At 42.9% G+C, this 11,651-nt stretch overlaps 1 protein-coding gene across 1 annotated transcript; it reads left to right on the forward strand.

The window, feature by feature from the left end:
• The first annotated feature begins 167 nt into the window (after window positions 1-167).
• pfkma (phosphofructokinase, muscle a) lies at window positions 168-9,276 on the forward strand. The gene is made up of 22 exons (XM_071919915.2): window positions 168-328; window positions 1,586-1,659; window positions 2,161-2,238; window positions 3,139-3,328; window positions 3,639-3,804; window positions 3,959-4,003; window positions 4,345-4,453; window positions 4,583-4,678; window positions 4,773-4,865; window positions 5,029-5,154; window positions 5,315-5,379; window positions 5,494-5,557; window positions 5,729-5,875; window positions 6,474-6,544; window positions 6,654-6,741; window positions 6,876-7,028; window positions 7,134-7,298; window positions 7,414-7,475; window positions 7,986-8,097; window positions 8,211-8,310; window positions 8,650-8,755; window positions 8,921-9,276. Exons 1-22 carry the CDS (start codon window positions 232-234, stop codon window positions 9,072-9,074), a joined length of 2,361 nt encoding a protein of 786 aa, XP_071776016.1. The 5' UTR covers window positions 168-231; the 3' UTR covers window positions 9,075-9,276.
• Window positions 9,277-11,651: the final 2,375 nt, after the last annotated feature.

The following is an 11,651-nucleotide window of genomic DNA, read 5'->3' on the forward strand; positions in this document are numbered from 1 at the left end:
TGTATTTTCCGTTTTGTAACTGTCCGCTGCAGGTGGTTACAGTGACTGATGTATATTTAGTTCAGTTGTGTGTGTCGGGGGTGGGGGCTCGGGGCTCAGGGCAGGATTAGAAACAGCAGCCTTTAAAGCCTGTGCCTTCACCCGTCGCCCCCCTGAGAAGCAGAGAGTGAGGGAAGAGGAGCAGCACTCCGTTCCTTCTCCTTTTTCTTTTCCCTTTGCTGTGCCACCAGTATGTCTGGTTCCCCTGGAAACATGTCCAACATGGACCCCACCAAGATGGGGGTCGGTCGCTCCATTGCTGTGCTGACATCAGGAGGAGATGCCCAAGGTAAGCGGAGGATTGCATGATGAGGACAGTCAGAGGAGGTAGCAGTAATGTTAGTCTGGCTCAGCTGTGAAGATCATAGCTTTACATTGAATTGATGCAAAATATAGGGAGTATAGGGAGGTCTCAACAGCCTTGATAGCATGAATTCAAGGTGTATCACAGCTACAGATGGGTGGCAGGTTGGCCTAGTGGCTTGAGAGACCGTCCTTTAACAGGAGCATCAAGGTTCATGCCCCGTTGTTCAGCATCTGTCCTGCTAAAGTGTCTGAGCACTCCCTGCCAGTTCCAGGATCTCTTTATGGGGATCAATAAAGTATCCCAGCCTGGATGACAGTTCAAGTAAAGTACAAGAGCCAAAACACAGAAAGGTCAAGGAACATTTTTCCAAGATACCAGTGCGCCATATTTGAAGGTCAGAGTCTGATGGATGTTTGGATACTGCTTGAAGTCGGGGTGATAAAAGTAAGATGGCTTCTTGGAGTCACAACACTACCAAAAGACGCACAAAATATTAGAAATATTTTGATTTAGCTTCCAGCAGAGTTTTAAATGTCTTGACAAATGATAAAGCTCATAAACCTTCATAGTTGGGTTGAATTTCTTGGCAGCTTTTTAATATTAACTTTACAAATCACCTTTAATCTGACAGTTCTTTAAGATGCCATACATATAGACCATGTTTTCCTTTGTTAAACAAGCAATAGCTGCAGTAGAAACTTATTCCAACAGCTTTGATTGAAGTTCCGCTGGATAGTGTCTCATAGCAATCTGTTTTATCTTTGTCCAGTAGAATCATTGCCAGATTATTCTTAATGTGACCCCAACATTTGCGTATTTACCCCTCGTTCCTCTCGTGCGTCCCGCTATTTCTCATCTTTGGGGCTAATTTTAGTGGCAGTGACCTTTTTCTGGAATGGATCCACAGCTGCTGCCCGGTGAAACAAGAGCTGCTGCATGCCATGGCCTTTACTGTACTGAACTTCCAGGGGCGAGATGGTACACAGACATGCTGTGACATTAGTTCTGTCCTTTCCCTATGGCTATTTTTGTCTAATCAGATACTAATGTACCGATCAAGTCACTAAAAGGTTACATGGCTCTATAATGTCTCACGTATCTGGCTGATATTTGACGAGTAGGATACTACTGTCTTGTTAATGCAACACTTAGGCTCTGACACTCATCTCTTGTTGTAGCGTGTGTAAATTAGACTTCATCACAGATCATGTCTTGCAATCTGCTGTTTGTGTGTGCCAGGTATGAACGCGGCTGTGAGAGCCACAGTCAGAGTTGGTCTCTACACCGGAGCCAAAGTCTACTTTGTTCATGAGGTACAGTAGATCACATGGGCTACAATGCAAACTACAGTATGTTGACATATCCTACTGCAAATAAATTTATTAGAGTGATACTTCTGCCTCTGTGACATGAGTATATTCATGATAAAAAATGATTGATGATTTTTTCACTGCATTGCAATGTTGATACAAGTTGGCAAGTTGGTGTATGGCAGGGTTACACCAATATATCAGGCTGATACTGGCCTTTTGTCATTATTATTATTATATATATACCAGTAGTATATATAGTAATATAATAGTATAATTATAAGAGGTTTCAGTGGAGAGTTTTAGTGTCTCACAGTCTCTGTTTCAGAAGCTTTTCCACCTTGCAAACAATACAATTCTGGGGGAAACAATGAATACTTGGTCAAAAATGGTCAAACTTGGTGCAATGTATCAGCTTCAGCAGCTTCAGTCCAATAATATTTGTTTGGGCCTTTCAAAAGTCCATATCAGTCAAACCCTTGTGTATGTTGACGTGTGCTGCAGGGCTACCAGGGACTGGTGGATGGAGGAGACAACATTCGCCTCGCCACTTGGGAGAGTGTGTCCATGATGCTTCAGCTGGTGAGTGTGTAGCCTCGGACACACACACACACACACACACACACACACACACACACACACACACACAGAACCACAGATACACACATCCTATATGTCATACCTCAGACGAATATCTAATGACATCACCAGAAATAACAGTGGCATTTAGGGATGGCGGGGTGGCCTAGGGGTTAAAAAGGTCTTCCACTAAGTGAAAGGTTACAGGTTTCGATCCACACAAAAGCCAAATGTCCTGCTTTAGTGTCCTTGACACATCCATGTGGTGTTTACGTGTGTCTTTAAAGCTTCACAGTTCCAACACCTCTTGTTCTTGGCTTACTCCAGGTTTCACAAGGTCTAATCACATGAGAAACTGATATGGAGAGATGAGTCCTATATTTAATGGCTGACTCTGCTCTGTGGCTGACGGCAGCTAACCCTGAGGGGCATGCATAAACTTTCAGAGCTTGTGATTCACATTTATAGCTATCATCACTGTTGTCTAAATAAACACAGCGGGCGGTGGAGAAGGTAATACAAGCTAAGTGTTGTGAAGTGTGTGAAACTGAGCTTTGAGATGGACAGGTGCCATGGGGAAGAGTTTCTACCCTGTCCACTCACAGCATGATGCAATCACACTTGATGATGCAGAGAATATAGAGAGAATATTGGATATCTGTTGTAGAAAACACTGTGGGGTTAAATGGCAGTGTTCATGGCATTGATATGTTCCTCCTCCTCCTCCTTCTCCTCCTCCTCCTCCTCCTCCTCCTCCTCCTCCTCCTTCTCCTCCTTCTCCTCCTTCTCCTCCTCCTCCTCCTCCTCCTCCTTCTCCTCCTCCTCCTCCTCCTCCTCCTCCTCCTCCTCCTCCTCCTCCTCCAAAGCTGGTTTAAAAACAACATCTCCTTTTTTCCATGCCAGGGCGGCACTGTCATTGGCAGTGCCCGCTGCAAGGACTTCCGAAACAGAGAGGGCCGTATGCAGGCAGCCTGCAACCTTGTGAAGCTTGGCATCACCAACCTGTGTGTGATTGGAGGCGATGGCAGTCTGACTGGCGCCAACCAGTTCAGGACTGAGTGGAGCAGCTTGCTGGTTGACTTGGTCAGAGCTGGTAAGAGACAGACGGAGTGACCGTAAGAGTAATGAGTCCTGAGTGAAATCTCTGAAGTTCTTGATTGATACTTTGACCTTATCTCCTTGGCTGTATCTGTTAAAATCCACAAGTGCAGGCAATCTGTGCTCTCTTCCCACAGAGCTTCTGTTCCAGTCCATAATAAAGATAGATAGATAGATAGATAGATAGATAGATAGATAGATAAGATGGAGGGAATCATGAAAATCTTGTGAATTTACTGAGAATATATTTGTTGTGATTACTAATAAAGTGTCTGACTCTCTCTGACTCTTTCTTTTTCCTCCAGGTAAGATTACTGATGATGAAGCTAAGAGATCTTCACACCTGAACATCGTCGGCATGGTCGGCTCCATTGACAATGACTTCTGTGGCACCGACATGACCATTGGCACTGACTCCGCCCTGCACCGCATCATTGAGGTGGTGGACGCCATCACCACAACCGCACAGAGGTCAGTCACCACAATACAACATCAACATAGTTAGACTGATGTTTTGGGTTCTTCAGCTTCATATATATATATAGAATATGGCAGCTTCTTGCTACATATTCACTACAGTTCCCTCCTTCCTGATCTGTATGATATGCTTTCTGTTCATCCACAGCCACCAGAGGACATTCATCCTGGAAGTGATGGGCAGACACTGTGGGTCAGTACTTGTGTGTGTGTTTCTGTGTGTGTGCCTGTGTGTCAGTGTCTGATGTCACTGGTCTACAATAGAATATAAATCTGTATCATACAAATCTCCATTTATTTGGATGGGTGTTTGCTCTCGCCTGATCTAGTGCGTTTGCTCTGTGTTGATATTTAATCCTGTATATGTTAATTTAATACTTTATAGATGAGACACGTTTTACACATTCACTGGCAAGGTTTCTGATTAACCTGTGTATAATTATGCATACCCATGCCTGAATTACGTACAGACACTGGTACATCGTATATATGTGAGTATACGTACCCTGAGTGTGTGTGTGTGTCCTGCTGCAGGTACCTGGCCCTGGTGACCGCCCTGTCCTGTGGTGCAGACTGGGTGTTCATCCCAGAGATGCCCCCAGATGAGGGATGGGAGGAGCACTTGTGCAGGAGGCTGGCAGATGTACGTCTCAATTCACTGATCAAGACTCCTGCCCACCTGCCTCTTCACACATAAATATCCCACATATCATTCAGAATCAATACATGAACTCTTATTTATTCTAACTTTTTTAAATGTTTTTTTTTTTAGCAAAGGGCCAGGGGTTCTCGTCTGAATGTGATCATTGTGGCTGAGGGCGCCGTGTCCAGAGATGGCAAACTAATTACGTCTGACCAGATCAAGAAGGCAAGCCCCTCCTCCTGATGTCAGTAGGGTAAAATAATATTCCAAGTAGCAGAGACAATATGGCATACCAACAGATTGATTTCTCTGTCTGTAGCTGGTGACTGACAGGCTGGGCTTCGACACTCGCACCACTGTTCTTGGACACGTGCAGAGAGGCGGCACGCCCTCCGCCTTCGACAGAATCCTGGTAAGTTTCTCACTAAATCACAAAATATTCAATGAAAGTATACTGCTTTGTCTCTGCCTCTCCTTGCACACACACACACACACACACACCTGATGATCTGACTATGTGGTGTCTGTGTGTGTGTGTGTGTGTGTGTGTGTGTGTGTGTGTGTGTGTCGTCCAGGGCAGCAGGATGGGTGTGGAGGCTGTGATGGCGCTGCTAGAGGCCACTCCAGACACTCCTGCCTGTGTGGTCAGCCTGTCTGGGAACCAGGCGATCAGACTGCCGCTCATGGAGTGTGTGCAAGTGGTGAGTCACCATCTTTCACACTGGTCACTAACCCAAAGTTTGACATAGTTTATTAGGGGTTGAATTCTGCTCTACTTGCTTTAGAGGATATGCACTGACACTGTGGTAGGAGATCTCTCTATCTTTCTCTCGCTCACACTCCCTATCACTCTCTTTATAGACCAAGGATGTGACTGCTGCCATGTCTGAGGGCAGATTTGAGGATGCTATCAAGCTCAGGGGAAAGTAAGAATATTTTCCTTTTAAATGTAGTGATGTTTAATAGCAATTGCACCATGAATGATTAACAATGTAGCTCAGAAAAAAACACAAACACGTTGCCTTATTTGTGATGTGCAGGAGTTTTGAGAACAACTGGAACACATACAAGTTGCTGGCCCACATCAACCCCCCAGATGTTAAGGTGAGGACCAGTCATTTATTAAATCATGACAGGTTGGCATTCTCTTAGCATGAGTGAAGATTATCCTTCATGACAAAGTGGATGACAAATGAAAAACTGACAACATGAACTGAATGAAATGGCTTTTTCCGTGACAGCTAACTCTCATACATCTCTCTCTCTCCCCGCTAGAGCAACATCAATGTGGCCATTATGAACATCGGTGCTCCCTGTGCCGGTATGAACGCTGCTGTCCGCTCGGCAGTCAGGATGGGCATCATCCAGGGCCACAATATGTTGGCTGTCCACGACGGCTTTGACGGTCTGGCTCACGGACAGGTGAGTGTACCTTCCCCTACTCACTTCAGACCTCCTGGTCCACAACAGCCTACAGAAACAAGAACAAATTCAGCTACTCTGGGACGCCGATGGATGTTCTAAAAACCCATTTTTATTGGAACATAAAAACCAATGTGTTTTCACAGAAAGCCTTCATCAGGGTTACATGACCTTTCCAGAGAAGTGGCAATTTTGGAAAGGTATTTAAGATGTCATGTAACTCGGATAAAGGATTTCTGCAGAAACACGTTGGTTTTTATGTAGCAATAAAGATGGGTTTTTAAAACATCGGCCTCCAAGAGCAGCTGAATTTGTTCCTTTATACCTTTTTCTAGTTCATGCACCTTAGATGTAAGGTAGCGACAGTTTTGTTTTGACATAACAATATTTTAATACTGAAATCAACATGAATGATGATACATAATTTTATGATAACTGCAAAATATGTTGGTATTACTAGTATTACTAATAGTGGTAGCAGTTGTGGTGCTGCTGGTATTAGTATTAGTATTAGTATTAGTATTCGTATTAGTATTAGCACCAGTAGTAGTGCAAGTTTTAGTATTTGTATCATGCTCAGTCATTTTCTCTTCCTCAGATTGAGCCCATCACCTGGACTGAAGTGAGTGGCTGGACTGGAAAGGGAGGGTCAATGTTGGGCACCAAGAGGTAAAACACTGGTTGTTGCTCTTATTTCCAATGATATGACAGCTTGATTACAAAGGAACTCTAAAATGTATTTCACAGTGTTGTCTGTCTTTTGTTCTTTTGCCTAAAGAACTCTTCCAGGTAAACTGATGGAGGAAATCAGCCTGAATATTGCCAGACACAACATCCATGCTTTGGTGATCATTGGTGGATTTGAGGTAGGATCTATCTCCTCTAAAGCCAGAATTCATGCAAATAATGACTGATCTCTCCACTGAGATTTCATGGTCTCAAGCCTGACCTTCATTGCCCTCTTTTCCAAACACACAAACAAATCCGTCTTCTGCTGCAGGCTTATGTGGGCGGTCTGGAGCTGGTTCAGGCCAGGGAGAAATACGAGGAGCTGTGCATTCCCATGGTGGTCATCCCCGCCACTGTGTCCAACAACGTCCCTGGCTCTGACTTCAGTGTCGGTGCTGACACTGCCCTCAACACCATCACCTCTGTCAGTACCAACATCACGCACACACACACACACACACACACACACACACACACACACACACACACACAGAGGACGTAAACACCTCTCTTCTCTGTTCTGCTGCAGACCTGTGACAGAATCAAGCAGTCTGCAGCAGGGACCAAGCGCCGCGTGTTCATCATTGAGACTATGGGTGGATACTGCGGCTACTTGGCCACCATGGCCGGTATGGCTGCTGGGGCCGACGCCGCCTACATCTATGAAGAAAAATTCAGCATTAGAGACCTGGAGGTGAGATGATGGTCGTGGAAGCAGGATCAGGATCCTTAGTTCTCCAATTTACAGAGTCCTTACGCATCGAATAGTGATGAACTCCTAATGAGCAGTGGACTTTATTGGTTTACAGGCGAACGTGGAACATCTTGTGGAGAAGATGAAGACAACAGTGAAGAGAGGGTTGATTCTCAGGTAGGTTTTGCTCAGCTATCACCCAGAAGATTCATGAATCAACATGAATTGAGGTATAGTGTTCAAATGCAGTCATTACACCCTCATTACAGACCTCTCCAATGGAAGCCAGATGCATTTTTATAACCTTTCACAGGTAGATCATAGTCCTTTAGAAGTTGATTTGTTTTCTAGGAATCCAATATGGTTAATGAATGTCGCTGAATGTGCCAGCATTAATGTTACTGTGGGCACTGAATTCTTTAGGGGACTTTCAAGCTATAGTGTTTATTTTTTATGTATATGTATTGTAATGTGATAATATTCCTGTTACATGGACTTGTGTTATTTACATTCTGCTGAACGGATGGAGCCATCAATGCAAGTCTTCCCTATATTACAGCTCAATGTTCAATTGTTTGTATTGTTCCATTTTATTATCAGCAGTATTAGCATTAATATTTATTGCAGTAATAGCAGTAGTAGCAGTAGGAGTAGTATTATAATCTCTCTCTGTTCATTCTCGGATAGGAATGAGAACTGCAATGCCAACTACACCACTGACTTCATCTTCAACCTGTATTCAGAGGAGGGCAAAGGCATCTTCGACTGCCGTAAGAATGTTCTCGGACACATGCAGCAGGTCGGTTAATGTGTCCAACAGTGGATATGGACCATAACATACAAGTTACAATCTGCTCTATATCACAATATGATAGGTCGCTCACACAACTGTCTGTCCTCTGTCACCTACAGGGTGGCACACCAACACCTTTTGACAGAAACTTTGGCACAAAGATGGGAGCCAAGTCTGTCCTGTGGCTGACTGAGAAACTGAAGGAGTGCTATAGACATGGTATGTGGAGCTTTACAGTGTGAGATGTCAAAAAAATATAGAAGCAAAATCCACTGGACTTAAAATGAGGAGTTGGAACTTGAATTTTAACTCTTCATTTTAAGTCCTATTCTTAAGTTCTATTTTTGGACATCTTACTACCTGGATGACTGAAATGACACAGACATATTTTACAGTGTGAGCATTTTAGAAAACCCAACTTAAAACCAAAAGTGTTTTAGCTGCTCACACAGATTTTGATCATTTCTAATACTATATGGCATTGGTGACACTCTGTTTCTTGGTGGTGGATACTAGTGAGCTTATGGAGTGTTACCTGAGCTGTTTCACTCCCTGTAGGTCGTATCTTCGCTAACACACCAGACTCTGCCTGTGTGCTGGGCATGAGGAAGAGGGCGCTCACCTTCCAGCCTCTTGCTGACCTGAAAGAAGAGACCGATTTTGAGTAAGTCTCACATCTTTTCCATATGATATATGCTACAAACAAACAAGGGTAATGTGTGTTTTGTATGCATGAAGCAAGCTGACGTCGTGCTGCACCAGCTGCTAATATATGGAAATACATCCTCCCAAGACTGTTGTTGATCGCTCTTCTGTCTGTCTGTTGCAGGCACCGCATCCCTAAGACACAGTGGTGGATAAAGATCAGGCCCATCATGAAGATCCTGGCCAAGTACAAGATCAAACTGGACACATCTGAACACGCCGACATGGAGCATGTGATCAAGAAGAGGAGTCCGATCATGAAGACTGTGGAGAAGTAGACAGAACACCAGTCTGTTTTCTGCTCCATTAAAAATGTCTGTTTGTTTTCCGACTACCCGTCTATATGCTGCTGTCTCTCTCATCCTTAATGGGGACTGTCTCATAGAATTCATCGTTTTCTACCACTTCCACCTTTCCCCTTCAGCTTATGTTCAATGAATCAATTTTGCAGCAGATACTTGTGCACTTCAAGAAAGAGATTAAAGATATATCAATTTCAAAAAATGTCTTTTATCATTGTCTGATTTATGTTTACTGGAACACAACATGTGAATTTCACCAAGAAATGTCAATAATCACACAGAGCATCTTGTTGTCACTTTGCGTACAGTTATTTTTGTACCTCAGCCTGGCATCTCTAAGTGGTGTGTGTGTGACTATAGCTTGATTGCATTTCATACAGTATCCCTGAAACCATGATGCCAGATAAAAACCTGTACACTACAGACAATTACTGGACATGAGGTTAAAATGCATCTCTCATGTAAAGACTTGTGAGCTGTATGACTTGGTCTTGGCCTTGCAGCTGTGAAACAAACAGGACAGAGGTGCGAGTGTGGAAAAACAGCCAGACAAGAATACCAGTTTGGCCACAGAAACTCTATGTGTACAGCGAGGGCAGCTGCAGTTGTCTGAACAACCAGATGTGTGCAGGTAAAGAATGGAGATGGACCCAGTGTAATCTAAGTGACAAGTGACTACAATACAACATGCTGTATTTATTGTCTGTTTCCTACGGCTTTCCTTTGAAATAAGTATTTTTACCACTGTTGGTGAGACAATGTCTCATGTTTTGCCTGCAGGTAAAGCAAAGAATGCCTTTGTGAAAGTAAGCGCTCCCCCTCCTACACAGGCCCTGTATGTAAGTGCTCATCCCTCACATATTCATGTTAGACAGGTAACGGTGGAATGCACTCTGCCCATCGTCTTTGTGAATGTAATGGGTGCTAACGTTATTCTGGTTCCTTTAGCAAGCACAGCTCAAAGCTTCAGGTCCCAAAAACTTGGGTAGCCTTATCAGTCAGTGCCTTATCAGTCGGTGCTTTGACGTAATAAATCAGTTATTAATTAACATGAATTATACATTAAACTGACAAAATCAGCTTTCTCTGGTGTGTTTATTCAAGGCTCCGTGTATCATGCATGTTGTTACATGAGGTAAATCAGTAACACGTCATGATGCCTGTGGTTCTGCCTGTCAGAGTCACTGAATCAATTATTCACCTGCTACAAAGATGCTACACTTTTCTATACTGAATGGAATATTAGCAATGGAGCCATCTTTATTTACTACATTGATAATCCAAATAAGATTTGCATAATTATCTCTGTATTAGTGTGTGACTTATCTATGAACAACCTTGTTAACTGAAGTGTTTTAATGGCTTATCACTCATTCCTGATTGCATCTTAAGTTTGACAAAAAGGTGATTGCATCACAGGAGTTTTTCCCTTCAAGTCTCCTTCTCTTTCTGGTGCCTTACAGGTGGAACTGGCCTGGCTGCTGGTATTGCAATCATTAGAATCCTCTTTTCAGGTATCACCGTGATAGCAGTGTATTAACTCAAAATACAGGTTCCTTACCAAAGGGAGCATTGACAATTTCATAGGGAAAGATAAAATATTTATTATTTCTCCCTCAAAAGCATCTGCAAAATGGAGCTCTTTCCTCTTTAATGTTTATGGATTGAATTTACATATTGAAAATATTGTGGAAAATATATTTTGATGAAGAAAAAACTTTCAGATCAGAGGTTCAGTTTAGCAATGTCTTAACTGTGGATGGTTTCCTAACAATATGCTGCTTCACCATATACACAGCTCATTGGCTGTGACTGTCATTTGATAATAATCACCTGTTAATTTATTACAATCACCTGTCATTTTCCTACCAAGATGGCTGTGCGGTGATGTAACAGAATACTATGAATTAAATACTATGAATTTGGTAAATTGGCTATATTGGTAATGCATAAAAATGGCGGGCAAATTATTGGCATTAAAAAAGGTAAACCAAAAGTAGCCTACAACTAGCGGGTTATGAAGATATGGTTCTGATGTGAAAACAATGTGTCAATATCCCTTGGCCAGTTAACATTTTATAATCCCAAATCAAGACTCAAGTGAACAAATCAGTAGCAGCTGTTTCATAGCGGTCACAGAAATGCTAATAACCTCACCACTGCTACATTATGAGTCATTAAAAAACAAACATTGTGATCCCAGAGGTGTGTCTGGTGAAAAGTGGGCTGTGTAACAACAGTGCACACCTCCGTTTCTACATATTCTCCCCAAAGTTTCTCTAGCGGTCGGGCCTTGTTGTTACAGGTAAGCAGTTGTTAGTTTAAAAATGATAAAACTATGAATGACATGAACTGTGGATGTCTGGATAAACTGATCTTTTTTTTTTTTTTTTTTAAATCAACCGATACTGTCACAAAACGCAGAGAAAAGGTGTTGTCTAATACATTAAATTACAAAAGGCTGACAGGAAAAGGAAATGGTTCCTCGAGAGGTCATTCAGAATTCGCAATGCCAGCCGGGACGTCGGCGGACCGTCTGCCTGCGCTTAGGAA

The sequence above is a fragment of the Centroberyx gerrardi genome, chromosome 14, assembly GCF_048128805.1.
Source record: "Centroberyx gerrardi isolate f3 chromosome 14, fCenGer3.hap1.cur.20231027, whole genome shotgun sequence".
NCBI classification, from domain to species: domain Eukaryota; kingdom Metazoa; phylum Chordata; class Actinopteri; order Beryciformes; family Berycidae; genus Centroberyx; species Centroberyx gerrardi.